General features: G+C 38.1%; 2 protein-coding genes across 8 annotated transcripts in view; one reads left to right on the top strand and one right to left on the bottom strand.

The window, feature by feature from the left end:
- LOC111328084 (cubilin) overlaps window positions 1-25,834 on the top strand; it is a 34,526-nt gene that overhangs the window by 6,296 nt on the left and 2,396 nt on the right. Inside the window, exons 1-14 of one of the 3 annotated variants that reach the window (XM_022932448.2) lie at window positions 15,664-15,920; window positions 18,385-18,603; window positions 19,180-19,314; window positions 19,962-20,196; window positions 20,667-20,791; window positions 21,459-21,683; window positions 22,213-22,359; window positions 22,451-22,602; window positions 22,719-22,802; window positions 23,261-23,386; window positions 23,593-23,755; window positions 24,182-24,517; window positions 24,807-25,013; window positions 25,529-25,620. In XM_022932448.2, the coding sequence (XP_022788183.1) occupies window positions 15,833-15,920; window positions 18,385-18,603; window positions 19,180-19,314; window positions 19,962-20,196; window positions 20,667-20,791; window positions 21,459-21,683; window positions 22,213-22,359; window positions 22,451-22,602; window positions 22,719-22,802; window positions 23,261-23,386; window positions 23,593-23,755; window positions 24,182-24,517; window positions 24,807-25,013; window positions 25,529-25,620 (2,334 nt within the window). In that variant the 5' untranslated portion in view covers window positions 15,664-15,832. Of the gene's footprint in view, window positions 1-15,663; window positions 15,921-18,384; window positions 18,604-19,179; window positions 19,315-19,961; window positions 20,197-20,666; window positions 20,792-21,458; window positions 21,684-22,212; window positions 22,360-22,450; window positions 22,603-22,718; window positions 22,803-23,260; window positions 23,387-23,592; window positions 23,756-24,181; window positions 24,518-24,806; window positions 25,014-25,437; window positions 25,621-25,834 lie in introns of those variants that run through there. The other 2 variants (XM_022932447.2, XM_088759298.1) reach the window with 2 other exon arrangements.
- Window positions 756-11,231, bottom strand: LOC111328086 (adenosine receptor A2b-like). 5 transcript variants are annotated; one of them, XM_022932450.2, is made up of 3 exons: window positions 11,122-11,215; window positions 10,212-10,251; window positions 756-3,565 (listed from the first exon to the last, which is right to left on the bottom strand). In XM_022932450.2, exon 3 carries the CDS (start codon window positions 3,495-3,497, stop codon window positions 2,460-2,462), a length of 1,038 nt encoding a protein of 345 aa, XP_022788185.1. In that variant the 5' UTR covers window positions 3,498-3,565; window positions 10,212-10,251; window positions 11,122-11,215; the 3' UTR covers window positions 756-2,459. The 5 variants fall into 5 exon arrangements, with proteins under 5 accessions (XP_022788185.1, XP_022788186.1, XP_088615427.1 ...); XM_022932451.2 differs by lacking the exon at window positions 10,212-10,251 and having other exon boundaries at window positions 11,122-11,231; XM_088759301.1 differs by lacking the exon at window positions 11,122-11,215 and having other exon boundaries at window positions 10,212-11,032.

Genomic DNA, 25,834 nt, shown 5'->3' with positions numbered 1-25,834 from the left:
CATTGTAAAAGCGATACTTATTGGATGGACTAGAGAGGTGGGCCTAGGCGAGGAACTTTTGAAGTCAGATCCAGAACACTTCATGGGTGAGGAGCGTATCCTGCTTTGACTGACTGAATTGGTTTACAATGGCTCACTTGGTAAAACCTAATATAACTATGAACACATGATCGTCTTTTTTCTTTGCCAAATCCAACGATTATCACAAACCACTCGAAACATTTGGAATCACTTAAGAGGATTACGAAAGTGAGAGAGATTTTTGCTAAGTCGCTTTGCCTTTGCATGATATACTTATAGTATTGATGGAATGCCGGAATATATCCTGTTTCGAAAACATGATATCTTGTGAAGTGAACGTGCCATCCATACGAAGGCGGAGAGAGGTTGGGCGGTGAAACGAGCGGATCCGAGCAAAAAGGTGTTATGCAGTCGACTGGGACCGACTTCGAACAAACATTGGCTTTTTCTGAAAATGGTCGCAAGTTCGGCTTGGATGAGCTAAAAGAATTGTTCGGCTAGGATCTATCTTTTCTACCAATTTTGATATGCCGCCATCGAGGTTCGTTGTTGATAGGTTGGCAGATAGAGGGGAGCATGGTTTGAATATTTGAAAAGATTTATAAGACTTCCAAGAAAACTCTGAAACATTTGTTCTATAAGTATCTGTCACAGAGCGCTTGTACTCTTTAGAATGAACAACAGTAAATCTCAAGTTACAGGAATATCACGACGGGTTAAAAAAAAACAGTCCGTGATTTTAAGGAAAGTATAATTCACTTCAGCCGAAGATTAATCTACGAGGACTTACCTTTGTTCGGTCACTTTTAAAAGGCAGGAAACAATCGCTATTCCTGATATACGACAACAGGGTCAGGATTCGAGGCGAAAGCAAAAATTGGACAACTTCAAACTAAAGTAAACTGCGTTACTAGTGCAGCGCTCTACCAATTGAGCTAACAAGCCAACTGGGAGCAGGCCGTTAAGTTGATTCGTAATAAACCCGTGAAAGTGATAAATCAGATACAATGAATATATGAAGTTCATATATTTCATATATTGCATAAATAGCGCTATCTACTGCGAGGATCGTGCATCATACGTATCTAATACCGCAGTTCAAAAATATATGAACTTCATATATTCATTGTATCTGATTTATCACTTTCACGGGTTTATTACGAATCAACTTAACGGCCTGCTCCCAGTTGGCTTGTTAGCTCAATTGGGAGAGCGCTGCACTAGTAACGCAGAGGTCAGTGGTTCGAGTCCCGTACAGGCCTGATTTTTTTCAGGTCTGATTTTCGCTATTGCATAAATAGCGCTATCTACTGCGAGGATCGTGCATCATACGTAAAGTAAACTCTTAGCCACTTGTGCAAGGAAATATTGATAAATTTTGATGCAGGCATCAACGCACTGAGCAGCGTGACAAGCACGTCAGAGACTTGCTTAATCATGACGCATTATTGGAAAATCTTTGCAGAAAGAAAAAGAGATTTCCGGTTCGTCGAGAGGGAAATTCTGCTGCTGATTTTTAACTTACCGGAAGCGCAGAGAGAGTGCTCGTGTCAGTCCTACCCCCCATCACACATTGCTCGATGAGCGGACTGCTCGATTCCGCATCGCTCAACCTCTCTGCGCTCTGATCTATATCTTCACACGTGAAGTTATCAATGTTGTTATGGTAACCCAATTTATCAACTTGGGCGGTTTTACTAAATACAAGGGGTTTTAATACAGTCATAGACGTTGATAAAGCCGAATATACCTTTTTGTTGGAGGAAAAACATCTGGTGATGCCTAATTGTTTTAGTTTTAGGTCGAAAATTAAAGTAAATTTTGTGCGAGTAGAGTAAAAGTGAAGGTCATCGCTGTATTCAACATACGATGCTCTTAAAATGTGTTCCAAAGTTGTCAAATATCTATATGATAGATGATAGATGATATATGATAGATGTCTAATTGCCTCTAGATATACTTCTACATCAAATAATCTGTCTGATAGATCAATATCTATATAAAGAATGAAACTATCTTATCTCTCACTTATTCGCTTCGCTCACTCGTGAGAGATGTTATCAACACTGTGGGTAAATTTCGTATCCACGCTCAGCAATGTCATTAATTTTATATATCATACAGGTAGACAGGGATTTTCGCATGTGCTGATTGGTACTATTTACCTCCGAGACAAGAGTCTGAGAGTCAATAAAATATCCAACCGTTTTTTGGTATAGTTAGCCCTTCTAAAGGGTATTAGGTTCCCTAATACCCTTTACTAGGGCTAACGCCCAGTGGGTTTTTCGTGGGTTTCACTTAGCACTTTAATTTACGCTTCAGAGTTAATTCTCTGTTCCACCATTTGTGTTCATAGTGCTATGCGGCACAACATTTATACATTTTTTTAATATCTATTCCATATCCAGCTGCTGTCGTATTTTCAGTTTTTCATCTATTCACACAACAGTTTCCAACTCAATCTTCTCGCTATGTTTCTTGCCATTCGACGTAGCTATTAACTTCCTTTGCTGCGGATCAGCTTTATTGCTTATGCATGTAAAGCTCGCTGACGAGGTAGGTCTCCGTTTCAGGATTATCAGTTTGAAAGCCATAAGGAAGTCTCTCTTAAAAAATGTGTACAGCAAAGGATTGACGACTGAGGTCGTATACCTAAAAATAACGACCCAGCGAGATATCTTTTCCAGTGTAGTTTCCGCACTGACAAACCAGAAAGAAAGATACAGATAGAGAATGAACCATGGCAACCAACAAACTACGTATATAATCGCCATTAGACCGAAGATGATGAGGCATTTCTTGTCGTTCTTTGCTTTCCGCTGAGCAGCCTTGGTAGCAGTCAGCCCCTGTCTGCCACTTTTTGCTATAGATTTTAACATGATAGTTTGGAAAGTAACAATCAGGATACATGGAATCAGAAAGACGAAAGTCAAACAGAAGGCTACATAGCCAACCTTTATCTTCTTGAAAGAGACTGAGTGCGTAAGGCGCAGTGAGTCCCAAGCATACGGCATAAATCCAATCAGGAGTGCCACAACCCATACCAGTAAAGCGACTTTAAGAATCGACCTTTTTGTCAGTTGACGATGAACAAAAGGCCTCTTAATACTGTAATATCTCTCTAACGTGATTGCAAGAATATGATAGGCAGCTGAAATGGCCACGCAGTTGTTTAATAGGTAGTTAAAGCTCCCAATGTGCGGATTTTGTGTTACTCCTAGTGCAACTACTAAGAACAGAGGGATGCATACGAAGCCATTCGTGAAATCGCAAACAGCTAAACTCAGGAGAAGGCAGTTACTAGGACTCCGAAGCCGCTTGCTTTTCACAAACAGGAAGAAAACAGCGCCATTTACTATGATGATAATGATAGCGAAGGGAAGAACTTCGTAAAGGAGTCCTGTTTCATCATTTTCAATCGACATATTTGCAGAAAGTGAAAAGTTTTGTCCCTTTACTCCACCGCTCTGCGACATCTTGGAATCACTTGATGATAACAGCTCAAACTTTTGCGCTCTTCTCTATCGACCGCACTTTACCTTTCCTGTTAAAATAATCAAATTTTGGAATAAGAATTTTTCATGTTACTTGCTACGGTCCGTAGGGTGCTCATTGCGGGCTATTAAGCGAATTATTTTTAAAGTTTTTACTGTTTATCCCTGAAATTCTACTGGTTTTTATGACTTCCGTGCCTAAAAAATTCAAGCCAAGCCTGAAGTTTATATATTTGACAAGCTCGTTGAATCATCCAATGATTTAATGCCTGTTGGGCCGACAGGCATTTAACGTATTATTACAGCAAACAACATTCTCGACATCGTTGCATCCTCGGTTTATTTCTTAAACTGTGTCTGCGTCTGCGTCGATCTTATGAGCTCGACACCATCTGAAGAACTTCAGCCGTCACCGCGAACTTTCCACCTTTCTTAAAGGTCCTCAACGTTGCCACAAGAAAATGACATATGTACCTGGCTAGATTGAATACAGGCTTGTAACGCTCACAGCCTGAATAACGATAGATATCCTGTGACCGTAAAAACCGCAGACTAAATTACTTAATTTTTCAACCGAAGAGGAAAGGTCATGTAATCACTTCAATGCATGATTACCACAAATTCAAGAAAACAATGCGCGGCTAGATGACTTGACGCAGAATGTGCATCAAGTCTAACAATAAATAAATAAAGTCCCACCAGAATTTGCTGTAACTTTACCTGCCGTTATTTTTCTATTTCTCGCAAAGCTCTATCAACCCCTCTACAGTCTCCATGGTCAATTACTCGCAGTTTTTGCTCTTTGACAAAAGAATATCTGAATAAAACTGCCAAGTAACCGAGTAACGGTAGGGGAACAAAAGCAAGCGCTCGCTACACGCGAAATTGTGATATCCTATATTCAACATAATGCTGTTCTTTGATTCTCTACCAATTTTACCTACGAAGTCAATGAGGTATGAAGACTGTATTGGAGAACTGGTTCCGAGTACTTCTTTAATCAAAATGAAAGGACTTTATTTGCGCAGCTTCTGTCAAAATGAAATAAAAAGCTTTTCTTCGCAAACATCGAATCCTATTGGCATATTCATTTCAACAGATGATACATGTAATGGAAACATGATAGCTTCGAAAAATGAACGAGGTAGAGTTTGAATCAGGCTCCATGTAGGGTTTACCTCCTACCTTTACAAGTTCTTTTTCTGGGGGTTAAATATTTTCAACGCAAGTCTGACATTCATTTTCTGCGGAAGAATAGAGATGATATATCTCAGACTGAAAAGGTGTTCTTTTCACGCTCATGAAAGGTCATTTTTGCACATTCCGGAAACACTTCTCGACGTTAACTTGGAAACTGAATCTTAGGGTAAAGGCATTGTTATTTGAAAACCACAGTATTTGAATTTCTGTAAACTGATGGGGGTTGAGGGATGGCTAGCCGTTCTACTGATTGGTTAACTAGAGAAGGTACTAGGCTTTTACATTCCACGCCCCATCTGCGTTTTTTGCCCATTTAAAGAGAGATCGTTTAATTGGAATTTCAAACCGTTAGAAATTCTGTTATTCGAAAATAATTATATCCGCTCATGTAATGCACATTGAATGGTCTGTTCTAGACGTTTCACACCCTTCTTGCAAATGAAAATTATTACCTTATAGCCTTATTTGAAAATTTTCATAACTGCAATGCCGCTAATGTAACATGCTTTCCAAAGAGTTCCGTTGCCCTTAGCGAGAGGAAAAACCTGGGGATCCCTCAATCACCGCAGAATAAAGACCGACTTTGCAAGAAGCGACGGTCCACAAGCAGATGTCTCCTGCACATTCCTTATATTGCAATTTTTTAGTCACCGTCGACAAGAAGAATGGATGGAAGAAAGTTTGAAATGGTCCAGAGAAGTTTTGTCATATGCGGCTTATCCCCTGCGGTCTGCGGCTAGATCGAAGCGAGAATGCGGCTTTCTTTAGCTTTTTCATCGATTTTTTTTTTTTTTAGCATCCCATTTTTTGCGGAGTAATCTCGTGTGATCAAGTACGGTAATGAAATACTTGCAGTTGTCAGAATCAGCCTTAAAGTTTTCGACTGTTTTGTGATTTTATTAAAAGAAGTTTTAATTATTTTTTATATATATCAAGGTGTGGTAGCTTACATATTTAGATCATCGCGTGCGAGCGAAGAACTGAGAATAAGGATTTTCAAGAATTCTCATCTGTTGGCAGTATGAAAAATTCTAAAACCTAATTCGACCTTAATTCTCTTTGTACAGCGAAATATCATTTATTTCACCTCACTAGAGCTCAATGTGTAAAAATAAGAGCTGAATTAATAGTGATTCGTGTTGTTTTGCAGTTCCCCTCAAAGTGTGCGACAGCGTTTATCTACTTTAACCAATATCTAGTTCTGCGCCCACGGCACAGGACAACAATCTAATTAAAAACTAATCATTTTCTTTATCGACTCAAGAAGCATTCCTTCAGAGTCTACAACCATGGTGATTTAATCGTGAGCTAGTACTCTACAATAAGCTTTTTTCTGCTTGTTTTCTTGTCTTTTTTTTCTTTTTGGGCAATTCACTTGAAGAAGCGCGTATGATGATCATACCATGCTGTAACAACCAGCATGTTGATTTTCTACGTACCTGTTTGTATTTTACCGAAAGTTAGCATAGCCGGAGTACACACGCCAGAGGAGACCGCATGTTTTTTATATCAATTCATCATGTAAATTCCTGTCATCCTCTTGCTTAGAAAAAATTATGATAGAATAGCTTATACGGTGAATATATGAAGTTCATATATTTTGAACTGCGGTTATAGATACGAATGATGCACGATCCTCGCAGTAGAGAGCGCTATTGCATAAATAGCGCTCTCTACTGCGAGGATCGTGCATCATTCGTAGAATAGCTTATGTTACAGTGTATAAAACTGAGTTTTAGAAAGTAACAATAACCTGAACAAAATATAAATATCTGTGAATATGATATATTGGTCCTACTAGCTTTTGGACGCGTAAATAGCATCATAAGGTGTTGTCAGCCTCCATAAAGAAATAAGATAAAAACTGCAATAATGTGTTGATAACAACCTCCCTGTGGTTGTTTCAGCTTTGCTGGATATTGAAATAACAAGCACGGCCCGTCGATGGCCCGCTGTTTAATAGCATCTTTAAAACGACGTAATTCGATTATTGATTAGATGTACAACAGCTCTCTCGAATGAAACGATTGTAAAATTCATGTCTGAAATATGTTAAACAGCATTACGCTTATCAAACTCACATACTCAAAGCCACGAACATAACTTGAAAGTGTGCAAATCGTCCAAGAGGGAACTTGAAGCGTACCCGAAGGGAATCAGTTAACCACAGTTTCATTAGATGTAACATCATATTTTGTCATGGCTCTTGATGAGGTTGAATTTAAAGTTGGCAGCATACGTTCATGACCATTATCTCGACTATGGCGGATGGCCAGGATTTAGCCCATGACATAAATAAAGAAATCATAAAATTTCCCAGTTTTGGCCACGCAAGGTGTCATTATGCTATATATTACGAGTTATTATTAAGTTTCTATTAACTTACGTTCTCATGGGACTATGAAATGTGCCTTTCTCAGTTTTCAATGGACGACTGGCCACCAGATGGCTGTAGTGTTCTCAGTCCGATGATAAAGAGGAACATTGCTATGCAAATACCTGTCAACTAAACAATCAACTCCCCACGTGACAAGAGAATCATGGTGTGCGATTGAAGATTTCATAGGAGGTGAATTTCGCGAGTCGTGACTGGCCAAAACTCTAGTCAAAACTTTCTAGTCATAAGTGTGGCCTTCGAAATAATTAGAAATCATTTCATCGAGTGAATTGACGAGGCACAAAAATTTTCAACCGTGAATATGATAATGAAGTACTTTCGTTCATTACTGCTCCTCCAGCGTGATCACAGAATCTTCCCTTTTTTTACTTTTTCAGTCGTCATCTATCAAATACCCGCCATGGCATGGCCTAGATGCTGAAATTAGCAGTTGTTCAAAAGATGTTTTCAAAGTTGTGTTAGAGACATTTTCGTTTATTTTGAAACGTCGCATTTTACTGCAAACATACTAGTTACAGATTGTTAGCCTGTCAATAAACCCGTGGCCCAGATCAACTCAGGGGTGTTTCTTCACGGCATTAACTGTTGTCCTTAAGCCAACTGATATTTAGGTGCAACATGATGCGTATAAGAACATTTGCACGGATATTAGTGTTCATTTGTTAATTAGGAAAAACAGGAAACAGTTTTTATGACAGGATTTGTTTATCATGGAACGAAATTAATGGAATTATCCAGACTTTTGTTCAGTAGTAGTAGACTTAGAGGAACCTATTTGTGCTAAAGAAAAGAAAGGAAAAAAACCCACTGCTCCGAAGAGACCTCAAGACATTTAGCCGTGATGCCAAGACCGTCGATAAACTATACGAAAACTGAGAACGACTTGTAGAACGGCCCTCATTTAAAAGCTGCAGGAGCGCAGGCTTGTAATTGGAAGTAAGAAAATATTTTGCATCACCCTACCAATTGACAAGAAGCAAGACCAGTTCGGTTTGCTAGTTTTCTAATGTTAACGCAGGAAGCTTACATGAGAAAAACATACGTTTCCCGCACTTTTCATTCGCTTGGTCTAACCATTATATTCCTCTTCGAGAGGAACTGTATTGATTACACACAGGCTACAACTGATCTGATGTTGACCTGATCTAACACAACTTACCACAAAAGCGCACGCTACTGTCACCTTCCTTCGATCAATCCCTTCACTAAAGTACTTAACGATGTCTTTGAGAAGATTACAGTTGATCTTCTACGCTTTTGGGCTGTGAAACAGAGATCGAAGACAAGCATGCTCGACGAATGCGCCAGCCTAAAGTGAATATCGTATAAGAACACAAAAAGCAAATTAAGGTCCTTCTATGTGCCGATTGGTGCTTTTCTGTCCAACCAGAGCCGGCGCTCACCACTTCTGACCCGACTAAGATGGATGCCTATTCTACAAACTTCTTCATAGCAAGGTGTTATTGTGACTTATCGACTATTAAAGGCAGCGGAATTCCTGGGTTGACTAGTGCCAAACAGTTCAAATTTTCTTTCTATGAGATTGACGGTTGAGAGTTTTTTTTAATGTATATTTAAATGCATATTTTATATGATCTTTTTTTAACGTTTGAGTATCTAATGTCAACTCCATTGAGACACTGATTCAAAACTACAATTGATTTGTAACGATTATGTTCAGGAACACGATAACGCCACTTACTAATACAGCATTTCTAAGCTGTTTGAAGTTCTTAAATACTTACAGCAAAAATACAATTGCGAGTTTTCCGATAGCGGCAGAAAGGCGATTAAAATTAATGTTTCAAAGTACCAGACAGCCCCATACCTTTGCCGCCGATACCATTTAGCAACGCAAAAGTGCATTAAGCATATCCTAATTTTTTCAAAAGCAATATCTTCAAAGATGATATCATTTTTCCTTTGCCTAATTTGGTCACAGAAAGTAGCAGATGGAAAGTTTCGTGTTAATCAGGTGATGAAGTGCTGAATAAATCTTTTAGAGTTATTAAAAAGGAGCAAATGGCAGAACAGATTTTATTGCCGCTTTTATTTTTCAAAAATCTCAGAGTAATTTTCTTGCTTTAAACGGTCAAAGTAGCGTCTTTTGAAATAACTCGCTACATGATTGTCACAACATTCGTTCATTTGGCTTGAGTTCAAGTGTAATGAGTCGGGAAATAACTGAGACCTGTCGTTACTTGTGTAACACCCCCCCCCCCCTTAAGCTAAGTTATACAAAATACTAATATATCCGTGGTTGAATGCCTTTTCATACCAAAAAAAATTAGTCGTAATTATTTTCTTTATTTTTTTTATTGCCAAAAGGCAAATTTAGCTTCAAGTTATGAATTATTAATGACCCTTATTAATCTATTAGACTTCCAAAAGTTCCGAATTCGCGGATAGAGGACGAAAAAGGAATTATTTTTATTGCCTCTGCCTCTCACTGAAGTAGTTACCTAGTTCAGTTACAGCCTTCCCTTTATAAAATGTTACAAACATTAAACCTTGTGTCTAAAAACGTCTCAGCAACAGGTACAAGGAAAGTCCAATAACATTTAGCATCGCGCGCTTCTTTTTCTTTTTTTTTTTATTTATATTGTTTTTTTTTCTTGTTTTTGTTCTTCATCTTTTCATTTCGTTTTATTTTGCTTTGTTTTTCAATGAATATGAATTTTCGAGATCATCGCCCTTTTTTCCCAGTAATCCTATTCCGGTGAGACGGCCAAGGCCTTTTTTATGGGCCTCTGTTTTCACAATGAAAACTTAAATTTCGAAGCTTCTATAATCTACAGCTGACACATCCTTCATGGTGAATCCTATCAAAATATAGTTTTGTTGCGATCTAAGGCTGCCTATATCAGCATAGGGTGAACCTGGAGATTGAATCTTATTGAAGGGCGTATTTTGAAGTGCACCAATGAAGTCGTTGCACTGATTTGAAATTTACGGCTAGGTCCAGCTTCAGTATTGACCATCAATTTTTCGAGTGAAATATAGCTGGGAGAAGACGCTACAGCGACGATAAGTTCGGTAAAAGCGCAATCAGATTGTGTGATTGAGTTGTGAAAAAAAAAAGTCCAAAAGAAACTCACCTTAATCTTCACTCCTGAATCACGCATAGAACTAAAGCAGCTGCATACAAACAAATCAATCTGGGTTCACACAGTAATCATCACTGGTTTAATCAAAACTACCAAACATGGAAAAACTGAATGGCTCTTTCGTAAGTAATTCAGACATGAGGAGACATGGTTGTTTGGTCCAAATGCTAAATCCCTGCTGAGCCAGACACTGGCCACCCATTTTTTCGTTAAACGCCTCCAGAAAAGTTTGAAACCAAAAAGAATAATTGGGTTATTCAGTTATTTGAGTGACATGTATGTGAAAAATGCTTTTTATTATTCACTTATGACTCAGTGGACCGATTGATAATGTTGAATGTGTATAGAAATCATCAACTTTATTATTTTTTAAATCAGGATTGAAAATGATTTTGAATTTTTATGAAAAACGGATGACTCACAAAAAAGTTAGATTGGAATAAAATATGATTTTAACTTTGAGATGATAGGACGTTGTTTGCGAGGAAAAAAATGTGTCTCCGAGCTAGGGAAAGCTCAAGTGAGGATATGAAACTTCAAAAACAAGTCATAGTGCATGTGATAACTATCAGGCTTCTTCTATTAGATAATCGACGACAGAAGATTCACCGACTCGATCATTCTTTCCTAAATTATCATTTGAAGAGGCTATTTTAACGAAATTGTCACATAGGCTTTGCAGTAAATCTGTTAGCTACTGGAAGTACTAAAATGCTAAAGAAATTTATCTGCTCTCGATCCAGATGACATGTATTCCTCGAAAAACCACTTTTATCTTGCGCGGCTTTTCGCTAAGTTGTCAATAAAATAAAATCTACGAACAAAAACGCCTTTCCATGCCAATAAAAAAAACTGATTTTTTCATCTCCGGAACTATAGTCAATTACTTTCTTCTACTTACGTTTCTTGGAAAGTGAGAAATCCTTTGGGAGGACCTGATACAATGAAAGGGTGCTGAGTTTCTAAATGAACACGAAAGCGATATCAAGACACGAACATGCAGCACCTGACTCATTTCTAGTTGAATTAATCCATCAGTGTCATTAAAGATATTGCCACTACATCTTTACCTAGCCATTAATATAAATGGACGACTGTAAAAACGTTTTTCAAAAGCTTTTAGCGCATGAAATATATTATATTCGCCAATTGATTGAGGCTAGTTCTTCCATTTCTATTTCGAGAATTAGTCATTCCAGATTATCTGATGACTTAAACTTGAAATTGGAATTGTTTCTTTTCGTTCGGTAAACATTTTAATAGTTACTCAAGGGTTATAAAAATAATCTGATCAATCGTATGATCCTGTTATTCACACAAGTAGCATCTAACTTGCACTGAGTTCTTCTGGCGTCGGTTGAATGAGATGCACCATTAGAGACCTCAAATAAAAGGCGGAAGAGATTTCCCAAATTGAATTATACTTGGAAAGCTGATTACTACAAGTTTCTTCAGTTCCTATAGAATCAGATTTCAGCAAGAAAGCAGTTTGGGAAGTTTTCAACCGTACGTTTTTACGGGTCGTCAGCTTTTTAAATCTAGGGAAATGGTGTGAAGAATCATTTTTATGATAAAAGGCTGATAGTTTCTGAAGAAACCGTTTGGGGCTGCGTCGGTGGGGGTAACGAAATAATTTGAATATATCAACAAAGTTGAAATGGTAAATTGGCCACCGTAACGATTACAAAAGCTGACGTTTCGAGCGTTAGCCCTTCTTCGGAGCGAATAGAGGAATTGTGGGTTGTGTGTGCTTTTAAAGGCAGAAAATGGAGCTACGTTACTGGTGGGAACATGACAACGAGAAAAACACGAATAAATTAGTGGAATGAAAAGCGTTCGTTGATCCCTGTGGGATTTAGACTGCCGGTTTGAAAGATGAGCTCTTGTTCAAGAGTTTTACGGCTTTCCGTGCTACCTAAGTGTAAGGAAAAACCGCAGATTGCCATATGTTGCTTAGAATGATTAGGTAAATTGAAGTGTCTAGCGACTGGTTTCGATGTGTCCTTGTCACTCTTTTCAACGTCGCGAAGGTGTTCTCGGAATCGGTCACCTAGTCTTCTGCCTGTTTCGCCGATGTATATCTTTTTGCAATAAGTGCAAGTTATGCAATAGATTACATTGGCGGAGGTGCACGTGAAGTGATCGGTGATCTTAATGGATCGTTTGGGTCCCGATATTTTATCAGTGTTGTGAATGAAAGGACACGTTTTGCATCGTGCAAGAGTGCATTTAAAAGTGCCTGGTTGGTCATCAGTCTGAAAAGAACTTCTGACCAAAAATTGCCTATGTTTTTGTCGCGTTTGAATGAAATGAGCGGAGGCTGCGAAAATATAGTGCTTGTCTCTGGATCGTTTTGAAGTAATTTAAAGTTTTTAAGAATGATGGATTTGACTGAGTGGTTGAGAGGGTGAAATGTGAGAGTGAATGGAGTGCGGTCGGAATCTTCCTTTTGTGACGTTTGTAGTGCTGAATGTCGATCAATAAGTTGGGCGCGGTGGTAACCCGCTTGAACGACAGAAACAGAGTAACATTTTTATGATACACAGATCGTCACTTGGTTAATAGCCTGTTCTCGAAACGTTAAATAAATCTGTCAGAATGATAACAGTCAAGTTATAGAACAGGTGGAGAAAAGCCCTGCTCCAAAACCTGACATGGAAATACTAGCTAAACCTTCAGTGAAATGAGGAGGACTGTTGGAGTACTCATTCAGCCTCTGACGGAAATTATAGAGGTCATTGTCAAATTATTCGAACTTTACCTTCAGCCATCGAGGTCTTTTGCCACCAAGCTTCACTGAAGTTGAATATTTGACTCTTAATCCATCACTGTTCTTAGTTGACTAAAGACGCTAACTCCGCTGCTCCTCTGTCTGCAGATATCATGATAAGCTCTGGAAAGCTTTTTTGTAACCATATCTCCTCAGTTAATAAACTTCACGTCCCATGCGATCGGATTTAGCAAAGAACTACTTTTTGCAAAAAGTCAATGTAAGGAAAAAAAGGCAGATAGTCTTTAAAGAAGATCACTATTTTTTACATGTCAAACATGTTCAGATGTTCACATTCACGCAAGTTACAAAATGGTCTGAGGAAAATTGTTTTGATAAATGAAAACTTCGAGAACTATCCATAACTATCTGTTATATGTACAATTATGTAGCTGACAAAGAAAAAAAAAACAGAAGAAAAAACAACTCAAAATGTAATTGTTAGATAGACGAGGCTGACTTTGTTATTGGGAAGGGTATTTTCTCAGTTGAAATTTACAGCTTCCTCAGTTTGATGAACCTGAAGTTTTTACAGAGCCAGCAGGCCATAGGGAAAGCTTCTAAATTTTAAAAATATTTCAAAAAGAGAGAGGACCTGTAGATATTGTTTTCGTCGATATAGCAAAGCATTACAGTATGTAAAAGTATAATTTGTTTACTAAATTGGAGAACACAGCACTGAGTCTCAAAATATTTTAAACTAGCATCTTGGAATCAAATTACTTAAAATTAATCAATTTGCCAATACATCATCCGTTACTACGTTTCTATGGCATAAACCTATTCTCTCCATATAAATACACAAAACCCAATTTCTCCACTTTGTCCTAAGGGGGGCCAACACTTGACTAATCTTTTTTTTTACAAAAGGCGGCACATTGGTTTATACGTTTGTCACATAACTTGATCAAATCTCTTTAAAAAGGTGTGGTCAATTTGCCACGGTCAGTGATGAAAGTGAAGTGGTAGTCACTTCGATGAAAACTTTTCAGGCCCATGAAGAACAGTATCAGTATGCAATCGTTATACAGCGGAAGAGACTAGTTCGTGAGGCGAGCAATAATACTGTATTTCTAATTTGATGAACGTTTATCGAGATGGTCTTTTATGTAGGGCATAGTCACTGTAGTCGTAAGAGTTGGGCTGCCGTTTGTTTCAGAAGTTGCAGTAGGTCTGTGAGTGTTAGGAGATGTCTGAAACCATCTCGCGTATCCTTCAATTCGACCCTTCAATATCCACATCGCCCACAAAGCCACCATTACAATATGACAATGTCAGTGGCTAATCAACGTCAAAGACGAGGACGAGACGAAGAACAAACAGGGAGCTCAAGTACTCCGACTGTCGAACCTCCTCCATTGGAGAGACGAGCAAAAACCTCACAACAAGACTGATTAAAAAAAAAAAGAAAAAAGCCACAGGAAATGATGATGTTAACAATCACTTCGCTTGACTGGAACTCTGCGCAATGCCTAACTTACAACACGAACTATTTTTAATGACTGACTCTGGAAAGCTGGTGCCCTAAACTAAATTAGTCCATTGCCAATGTAGCTTGGCCGGTTCGTTATACCAAAGCATTGCTTTACTATCTCCTTGACTCCGCTGGCCTGATAAGAAATACCTTTTGCGATGGAGAGATTGACAAGGTGGCTGACCTTTATTACGCGCATTTCTCCTCACCCGCCAGCTGCCAAGATAAGATACTGTTATTTAACTTCTACAAGCGGAAGAAAAAAAATAGAGGCATTGAAAGAAATATTTGAATTATCACACAGGACTAAAGAATTGAAAGGCTAGACAATAATTTATGCTTGACACATCTATGAAGCCATGAAAATCATGCTCAAACTTAAATCCTACGTCATTCTACATAGGATTTCGTGGCATTTTCGATACCTAGCCTTAAATTAGAATATCACTCTTATTACAAGTGGGTTAAATCTGAACTAGCTGAATTGAAATGCACGCTTATTCAAAAGTATTGATTTACCGTTGTAGGAGAGAAATGAATAAACAACATGTGTCAGGACAGCTGGGCCTTTTCGCAAGGCACGTGCGTTCTATTATTGAAGTAATTCAACTAAATCTGTTTGCTTTGCATCACTGAATAAAGCTTGTGGCTATGTGATAACACAGAGAAAAAATTGTAGTAACCATATGCTAAGCTTACGCAGCCTCCTCTATTCTACACTCCAAATTGAACCAATGAGGAGCTACCAAAATCTAACCTACAAAGTTTGACAACGTGCGCCTTTCATCTTGGCCGCATTATATTCCGATATTAAATGTTTCTTTCGAGAGTTAGATTCCCTCCACAATAGTAAGTAAACAGAAACTCGCGATCAAGTCGATATTCAAATGTTCTGCTCATCCACAATGGACTTCAACGCTTTTTGGCCAATAGGGAGTTGTTTTTCTTCCCTTTTGTCTCCTCTATTCTTCATTTTCATTCATCCTACAACATAGCGTGCTGATGCTTTTTGGTAAGAATCGGGCAGACAAACATTACCACGGCAGAAGTGTAAAACTTGTCAGCGTATCTGATTTGTTGTTTTTTAAACAATAAAAAGCTTTGAAACTCTTAAACAAAGCACACGATAAAGTGAAATTAACATATATCATCATTATTGACCAAAACATAATTTAATTGGAAAAATTTCTTCATCTCCATTTGATTTAACAACTAAAGGAGTAGGATTCAATTGGCATAACTAATTTGCATAACTTTAGTTTAGGTCCCTGTGATATGATCTTGTTGTGAAACAAACCCGATCTGTCCGTCCTTTTATCACAACTTCTAATGCTTATCTGAGAAGTCCTTGCCTAATACTACGAAACGATGCTATTCAACTGGATGTACGTGAGTTATACATTTTCACTGACCATCCTACTGATTTTCTGTGGAACATCTGAAACCACGCGGCAAGGTTAGTTCCATTCATAAACAGTCTCAATACTTAGCACCACTAATTTTCTTTAATATTTAACTTCTTAAAACTGGATCTAATTTTGCCGGTTTATCAAGTTAGTTTCCTTAGTTTGGAGATATTGGCGCGCCTTACAACGAGCGATTACTAAGAAGTGGGACTAACAAATGCTCTTGAGCAGATTATAAGGAAATGTCGAAAAGTTATTGATGTTAACTGAATAAAAATCGCGTCTGTAATTCTGTTCTGAGACAAAATGAAGCGTTTCGGTACTGAACTGTATGAAGCATTAATAAAAACAGTCCAACTGTTTCCTCTATTTTAGGCCGTATGGAAGATCATTTTTTTACAGTGTTCTATATCGCGCTTTCATCGGGCAGACTAGTATCGTTTACTCAAAAACATCTGTCTCTTTCCCTCTTTCTTGTCGTGCAGGAAAATTTTGTTTTTCTTTTTCATCTCCAGCTTATTAAAAAAAAAAAAAAAGAACACATTAATAAGAACTTGAGTGCTTGACTGAATCACGGTCCAATGTGTTATCGGACAAACGCACAACATGCAACTAACAATCTAATTTAGTTTAAAACTGCAAAGCGGCACTAATGAAACTCTCTCTTAAATCCCCAAACAGAAAATTCGGCAAATAACAACTCTTGCGTACTGGAAACTAGTCGAACAGAAAGAAGGAAATAAAATGAACTCTAAGACCTGTAATGAATTGCAACGATTTTAAGAGGAACATTTACCAAAAAAAAAATCAGCATTCTCAATTCTTCAATAGGTTTGACCTAGTTTTTACGTTACCCTACATTTTACTCGCATTTTGTGATTACTTTTTGTCATTGTATTAATTATATGGAAAAACCGTTTTATTGTGGGTTGGTGAATAAGTGTGGCCAAAGCACTTTAAACGTAAATAGCAATTCAAAAGCCTGCGAGTAAGTTCTCATTATTAGCGTTGCGAGAAGCGTGTTTCCCGCCCGCGGGAAGATTTGAGACGAGTCGAGGAGAGCTCTACCGGGGAACTGGCACTCCTTATAGACCTTTCGACGGCTCGCATTGCTCAAGGCCTCACAGTTTCTCGCAGGCGAGAAAAACCTCGCACCAAAGCGCTGTTAATGAGTGCCTGCTCACATGCTCTACAATAGCAATTCAAGTGTCTTTAGACAAGCCCAATGATAAAGTATCATTCATTATCAGTATTGCCATCATCACCACTATCATGATCTCATCATTATTTTCAAACGCTTCACTCTTTATCTGTCCGACTGAATGGACTGAATAAACAAATAGGATGAGAAGAAAGTTCCAAAGTTTTAAATGGTAATGATAATTATTTGTTCGCATGATATCCACGCATCATTTTTCTTTGAAAAACTAAATCTGGCTGTACAAGTTCATGTCAACTAAACTACAAACCTAGCACAGCTATCTTTTGTTCATAATGTTGTAATTGATTGGATAAGTATAGGTGATCGCATGGGGCCGAGTAAAATTAAGGATTGATATCACGCGTGTTTTCGGAAGTTGCTGAAATTGCCCGAGTCGCTGCGCGACTCGGGCAATTTCTGCAACTTCCGGAAACACAAGTGATATTAATCCTTAATTTTACGAGGAACCGCGTGATTACTTGTTTATAATATAAGGGGCAAAATGTTTTCTTACTGATCTCGCGAAAAACGGGACGCCATTGTTACAAAACAAACAGAAATTCTTTACCTTGGCAGCCGTTGCTAAGCGATTTTCAGCCAATCTTTTTCAAGTAATTTTGCCTGGGGCAATTACAAAAATTAAGAAAAAATGCCCTCTGTCTTGACCGATCACAATTCAGTAATTTTGCCCCATATATGATAAACCATATCAAACATCTTTTTAATTTGAAAACAAGGGATTACGGCCTTAACGGCACAGGGTATCATGGGATTACGATATCGACGGCACAGGGAAAAAATGGTATAAGGGCACAAAGAGATTCCCACAGCACCCACGAAAAAAGACATAGCCTATTCACACCAAAAAGTAAACCTGTTCAAAGCTATTTTCAATGCTTGAACCGGTTTAAATTGGTTTCTTCGTGGAAGCTGCTTAAACCGATGTTTGGTGAACTCAAAATTAGCCATTAAAATTACAAGTTAGTGCATAGTGACTACTTAAACCTTATGGAAAGTCCAGTTTTTCAGTTATCCATTTTTTTTTTATTTTCATTCAGTTAAACCTGGTTAACAAAACTTGCTATGTAGGTGTGAATCGGGTTTTAGTTCTAATCAAAGCTGTGTCAAGAAGAAAAGAAACGAGCTCCATTCATCCAAAACGAACAAGAAGCTACAAAGAATATCATTCAAAAGAAACGGGCTCCAATTATCAAAAACGAACAAGAGGTTACACAGAATATCATACTTGACTTAAATATTTTCCCTGTGCTTGTGTTGTTGACACTTCTATTTCCTGTGATTAATTTTCCCAGGTTGCACATTTACCTTAACACAGAACAGCGGCACATTCCAAACTCCGAATTTCCCCGGAAAATACCCTAATGGTGTTCAATGCATTTGGAACATTAAAGTACGAGCGGGTCGATTTATTTTACTCTCTTTCGACACATTTGTGTTGGAAAGCTTTGGAGGAAATTGTATTGACATGGTAGAGGTCAAGGACGGAAGCAAGTCTACGGATCAACTGCTTGGTAAAAGCCAATAATTTACTCTTTATTACTTTTACTCGCTTTTATAACCGGTTTGCAAACTTGCATATCTGCACAGTTTTTACAGCCTGACTAACAACCTCTCAATTGGGATATTTTAGGTCGAGGAAACAGTGACTATGATTGATTTAGGCCGCACTGCAACAAACTGACCAGTTTCTTTCTTCCTAAAATGACTCGACAATTGCAATTTAGTGAGATAAGAGCGTGAATTAGGCTCTGATTTCCCCATAACAACTTTAATGACTCCGTTTATCAACTTTCAACCTGTTTGAATTAAACGCAAAACAGACTTACCTTGTTGCTTATAAGATCCCGACTGAATGGATATCTTACATGAGACACTTTTTTTGCCATGCAATTCGGTTAAAAAAATACTACCTCTGAAGAAAAAAGTTCATTTTAATAGTGTTGGCAATAATTTAGAGGTTAATGACAGGTTATCACAGTACTACAGATCGAGAAAAACGCTGTTTCATAATTTATGTGGATGTCATGGTATCTTTCATAGACTACAGACAAGCTTAGCCGAGATATGTTGTTCTGTCTTTTCCTAAGGTACTTTTTGTAACGCCAGCCTCCCGCCGAAGGTCATTACATCGAGTTCAAACAACTTGAGGCTTTGGTTTTTTTCTGATAAGAGAGACGCTTATAAAGGTTTTCATGCCTCCTACACCAGCCAAAGGGAAAAAGGTAATTTGAACAGGGGACTTATAGGGCTGAGAAGTTTCCTGAGGTATGTCTAACACTGTAAAACTGGTTGGCTTTTATGAATCCACATAAAATGCATCTTTCAGCAAAGAAAGCCTCATGAAAAAGGATGTGTCAGGTCTGAGGATGGATATTTGCTGTAACTGAACAAAGATTAAATTGTTGTATTTTAATTGCCAAAATAAATAAATTTGTTTGTTAGTTGGGCTTTTAAGTTTTAAAAAAATATTTCGATCGTAGTATGAAAGCTTTCTTCAATTCGTCAACGAGCTTTAAATTCTTCTTAAGTTATTTCTTCCAATGACGCTGTCAACAGTCTTGATCCGAGTGGTATACAGGACGTGTGTCACATATGAACCAAGAACTGGCCCAGGTCATCATAGAGCTCTTTCTAGCCGAGTGATAAAGGATTTGAGCGCAGACTCAGATTATTCTTCCCTGTCCACGCTGACTATGCTCGTGAAAAGACGGAACAAATCTTTCTTTACTTGATTGAAAATGTCGATAACTGTTTCTAGGATAAACACATCGCAATGAAGCTCTTTGAAGTAACTTGAATCATCAGGTATACTGGTAGGATTTTAGCTCTGTATATGAACGCTTTAAGTCTAAATTTATATCTTTACCAGGCTGCGGCGGTTCCGTCACAGACTTCTCAGGGCGAATTTCATCGCCCCGATACCCGGATTATCCGTATCCCAACTCCATGCTATGCGATTGGACTATCTCTGCACCACGTGACGAGTTCATTCGCCTTGAAGTTTATGATTTTGAAGTAGAGTCCAAGTGTGGAGGAAGCTGCTCTTGTCCTGATCGCCTTCAATTATGGGATGGACCAGAATTCAATGAGACAGAGATTGGAAGGTGGAAACTAATTCCTGAGTTCGTAATATGTAGATAGGTCCTTGCTATCTATCCGTTTTTATTGTCTTTCCTATAAACTAAAACACAACTCCCCACTTCAGTAATATTAGTAGCTTCATCTTCACTATCAACTCAACTTTTCAGGAGGACTCTATTATTCTTTTAAGAATATTGCAAAGTTGTTAAAACAGGTTTGTGATATTTTGTTTAGTGGAACAGTTTTTTGTGGTACCTAATGATGCTATCTTTGTACACGTAATTGATGTTGTTTTACTAATAATTTTTCACATATTATTGTATACATTCTCGAGTAACACAAGGATCCTTTCTTATCTATGATTATTTGCTTCTTGTTTTCCCATAATTTTTCTCGTGTTACACTCGTGTTCAAGGTATTCATTTAGTTTAAAACATTCAATGAATCTTTTACACATATTTAACGGAGATATATCATTTTCCATGGTCCTTAGTTTCTGCGTACCCATCCATAACGTGATTGTTTCGAAAACTAATCGGATGAGGCTGCGCTTCGCAACAAATCGAGAGGGACGCTTCAAGGGCTTCAGATTGTCGTACACAACCTCTGTCACACCAAGTGAGTACCCAAGGAGTGTTTTCGTCAGTGGAGTGACTACCTACTTATTTATCACCTAAGATATTCGAAGAAAATCCTCCCATTTACAAAGCTTCTAATTAACTTTCATAAAGATACTGCGTATGGAATCTTCCAAGCGTCTTATTATTATCTTAGTCTTCATGATATCTCAATCCTTATTATGTACCAATCCTATTGGTGTGCATATGGTGTTCCAATCGTTAGAGTGTCCCCTCTGGTTTCCACTCGTCGTGATTTCCCAATCCTTACGATGTCCCTATCGCGTTTCGATCCTTATGATGTCCCAGTTCTAAAAGTGTCCATATGTTGTCCCAATCCAAGTGTCTTTATGGTTTCCAAATGCTCATAATGTCCAGCCCAATCGTTATGGTGTCTATATGTTGTCCCAATGTGAGTGTTCATATGGTTTCTAAATGCTCATGACCCTCAATCCGTCACGTGTTCATACGGCGTTCCGATCCTCATGATATACCAATCCATAGAGTGTCCTTATGGATTTCCAGTCCTTCGGATATCTCATCCTTAAGGTGTCAGTTAGTGTCTCAAACTTGATGGTGTCCATATGGTATCCGAATCCTTCTGATGTCTTTATCCTTCTGGTCTTCATATGACATTTCATTGCACCCTGTGTCATTGTATTTTTCAGGCTGTGGTGGAGATTTTTCCGGAAAGAATGGTTCGATCATATCTCCAAATTACCCGAGCTCCTTTCCCGCGTTTTCTGACTGTGTTTGGCGGATAAAAGCGCCTGTCGGCCGGTACATATCACTAAGATTTCAGGAATTTACTGGAATCAACGGCATCAATTCGGAATGTTTGGTTGACTCAATTGAACTTAAGGAGGGACATTCAAGTGAAGCTCCGCTTATAGGTATGCAGAGTGAATGTTCTTGTCATGCAGCCACTCCATAATTGTGGAACGATCTTCCGGGTTTGATCAGAAATATTGAATTTTTTTAAACAGGTTTAAGGAAGTCTTTAAGACTTTTTTATTTGCAAAAGCTTTTCAATTCTTTTTGTGTATATTTTATATTTATGTTTCTACATTTCTTAGCTGGCCCGTCTATTTGTCGAGTCTTAATTTTTAGCTTTATTGTCTGACTGTAGTTCAATTTTTAACATTGTGATACCCAGTTGGAAATTTTACATTGACAATTGCGCAATGTAAGTCGATAAATTATTATTCTATTATTATTATTATTATCATTATTATTATTACTATTATTATTATTATTATTATTATTATTATTATTATGTGACAGCAGGTACAAATTCACATACGGCGTTTATGATACCGTTATCATTTCCCATACGATGACTCGCTACTCCCTTGCTACTGTGTCTATAAATGAATTGAGATGGTAAATTTAAGACTGTAAGGTTGTTTTTTTTTTCGTCAGGTCGCTACTGTATTCAGAACATTCCGCCAGTGATTGTGTCCAAAGGTCATGAAATGTACATTTATTTCAAGGCAAGAAGTCGTGAGCTTAAAGTGGCAGTACAAAAACTCAGACGGTTCAAAGCGTTATTCTTGACTCACACAACTGGTAACGCAATAATTAAAGTCGATGATTCATCCCAACAAGGATTTCACTCAGGCTTAAACTACCAAATAAAACTTCGCTTTTTTTCTTTCAGAATGTAATGAAACAATCGGTCTAGAGGACGGCAGAGTAAAAAATTCTCAATTGTCAGCGTCCTCGTACTACACCCTTCAGCTTGGTCAGGGTCAGCTTCACCTTTCTCCTAGGCACGGGAGGGTGAGGAATGCTTATTCCTGGTGTAGCCAGGTAAAACATTGACCACTGAGTGGCATTCGATTGATCATTCTATTTTAACAAGGTTTCTAGAATATACGCAAAAATTATTTTTCTTAAAAACTGAACGTTTACTCCCTTTAACACAGGCACAAACACCTAACAGGATAGTTGACGAATATCTTCAAATTGATCTGATTAAATTAACCGAAATTACTGCCATAACAACGCAGGTAAGGCAAGATTTTTCACTTTGATTAGAAGTTAATGAAGTTAGCGGAGAACCTGCCCTGTCTAGGTAATGAAACTCTTGCCGGCGACAGCTACAGCGCGAAGTGCGATTGGACCTACATATGAGGCGGAATTGGTTCTCATTTTCCTACAAGTTCTGCATAAAAGAGCCAATATTCCTACTGCTTTTCAAAGTCAGTGGGAAAATATTGAAAATTGCGATATTCTCTTTCCAAATTGTTTTTGAATTCCCATGAACTAGCACCTAGTTTATATGCCAAGTCGATTTTATAAAATCATCGAGCTAACGACTGAAACTCAATCTAGTAGTTACTTTTTTTTTTACCTTTCGGAAGGAAAACAGACACCGAAAAAAGTTAGCTGACATCAAGATATGTCAAGTTAAAATGTAACAGTTGAAATTTTAACGGTTAGAAAGCAATTTGTCTCTATTGAAAAGGGTTATCACCTTGGCACCGAATACATGGGATTTGTGTCAAGCTATAGACTGCAGTATACATATGACGGAAACCACTGGATTTCTTACATGGACAACACTAAAAACAGCACCAGACCGGGATACACAGTAAGTTTTAAGGTTGCTACGTTACACGTTTCTTGTAAGGTTTGATAGCAGTCTTCAGTGTTTTTGTTTTAGTTATTTGTTTTTGTAATAGGCTGGCATTTAGACAATGTCAAAATTATCAATATCAAAATTGCATGCAGAATTAACTTATACTTACGTTAGGGTTTTATTTCATTCTCCTGCTACCTCTGTCCTTTCGTCAACAGGAGTTCAAGGGAAACTCGAACTACAAAGATATCAAGAAGAATATCTTGAAACCGTCCATTGTAGCGAAAAGAATTCGAATATTTCCAACTGGTTACCAGAGCTTTCCTTTCCACCACATGTGTCTTAAGGCGGAACTGTATGGCTGTCCTTTTAATGACCTAGGTACAACCGAAATTTCTTCTCATTCTTCTTTGTCTGATTACATGTGCTAAACTGACCACACCACATTTGCTAAGAACTCCGTTTATAGTTTCACCGTTATCACTTGTTGCTTTGTCAAGTACGAAAGCCCAAGTGATATTAATTAGTCTCACTTCTCATCTGCTGTCTTTCCTTCGCTCGTTTGTTTCTCATTTTTCTCTCCTCCCTTCCTTCCACTTTTATTCATTCATCTGTTGGGCAAGCATTACACCTACTACTATTGGGAAAAGATTATGAGCATGCGTGGCACCATTTACATTTCATATGCATATCATATGCAAGAAAGATCTTCTGTAGCTTACAAGAAAAATGCCGTCAACCATCAACGATCGCTATGTAGTTCTCAATTTGTATGTTTTAATGGCTTCTATAATCCCTTACTGTCAGGATGTGGAAGTATTATTACTCTGGCGAAGCCGAATAAAATCTCGGTCCGTGGATCTGATCGACAAACCAAAGAGTGTACTTGGTTATCAATTCCCAGTCGCCCAAGCCCTCAGAATGAAGTCATAACCTTTCATTTCATTTACTTTGATGTACCATGCAAGCATGGCCATGTGATGCTACTCACCAGAGATGACAACCAAATACAAAAGTTTTGTGGCGCAGACCCTCCTCGAGTGTCCAGTCTCCCTGCCGCAAGACAAATAATGGTGAAACTAAAGCTTGAAAAAGGAGCTGCTGTTTGGGGATTTGACCTCAAGTACAGAACTGAGTACTTAGGTAAAATTGTTTTATAACATCCCGTCAAATCCCAGTGATTGATTTCATCCCCCAAAATATGGACCCGTTTATAAAAGCCTCCCTTAAAATTGTCTTGATTTCTTAACTAAGTAATTTAGGTAGAAAATATAGGGCCGAAAACCTTTTTTTTCACGATGCGTTTGGACATAAATTTTCCTCCCCCTTATCATATCAAGAGAGTACAAATAGTTTGCATTCTCTTGATCATATATAAACGCTTAATTTAATTTTAAAGACTTAGTCTTACTCGTGAAAACCTACTTTCTAGGATGTGGAGAAATAATTCGAGTAACTGAAAGCGGTACTGTGACGTCGCCAAGCTATCCTGAATTGTATGACAACGATCAGAACTGCACGTGGCTTTTCTCCTCGGAGCCTGGGTCAAAGATTGCACTGAGATTCATCGAATTCGATCTGCAACCAGCCAATGGATCGAAGTGCCTTGATTTCGTTCAGATTCAAGAGGGTCGAATAGGTAGAAACTGTTTGTGATGTTGTCCAAAGACAAGATGTTAGGTTTTTCTGATATTCAAAGAGTATTTCGTACATTCATTGTTGTGCCCAGTAGCTTAGTAAAAACTATTCAGAGAGATATTTCTCTGATTAATCATTTTTCCTTGAAAGATACATTGAATTAAGAAAAACTTGACGAAGCATAGAGATACCTTTATGACGTTCCCTGAGAGAGAGACGCAAAGGTGAAATAATTAAAACTATTGCAAAGAAACTGAAATAGAAATTACAGTAGTAATCCTACCCACCTCACTCAAGATTTCGGATACGATGGCAAAATATTATTTGTAAAAAAATAAAGGGCCTTTCGCAGAAAGGAACGTTTGACATAGGAATCTCTGTAAGTCTCAGGTATTTCGTATTTTCTGAATTTACTCTTGCTTCAGATCCTACGACAGTTTTGAAGAAATTTTGTGGAAACTCTGTCCCCATGCAAGTGGTATCCACCTACAATCACTTAAGCTTCATTTTCCACAGTGACAATTCAACCAACGGCAAAGGCTTTCTTCTGGAGTATGGCCTTTATTTGCCCACAGGGAACGGATCTCTACCCTCCCATAAAAAATCAGGTGGGTCACTGGTTCCTAACCTTTCAAGAACTTTGTACTGTCGTGATTACTCGTTCATTTTGATACTTCTCAGTAGTACTTCTTAACAGTTACTCTAACGTACAAACTGATAACAACAATTACCTCCTTCCTAAATGACTAAACGTAAACGTGAAGTTTTCCTTAACCTACCCACACTGCCTTATGTTCTCTCTTCCCCTTGCTAACGGCTTCA

This window comes from Stylophora pistillata, chromosome 5, assembly GCF_964205215.1.
Source record: "Stylophora pistillata chromosome 5, jaStyPist1.2, whole genome shotgun sequence".
Lineage (NCBI taxonomy): Eukaryota > Metazoa > Cnidaria > Anthozoa > Scleractinia > Pocilloporidae > Stylophora > Stylophora pistillata.
This window is presented reverse-complemented; position numbering and strand designations above follow the sequence as displayed.

Bases quoted from the DNA above. Each gene is read 5' to 3' on its own strand.
- LOC111328086 (XM_022932451.2), bottom strand. From the start codon at position 3,497: ATGTCGCAGAGCGGTGGAGTAAAGGGACAAAACTTTTCACTTTCTGCA.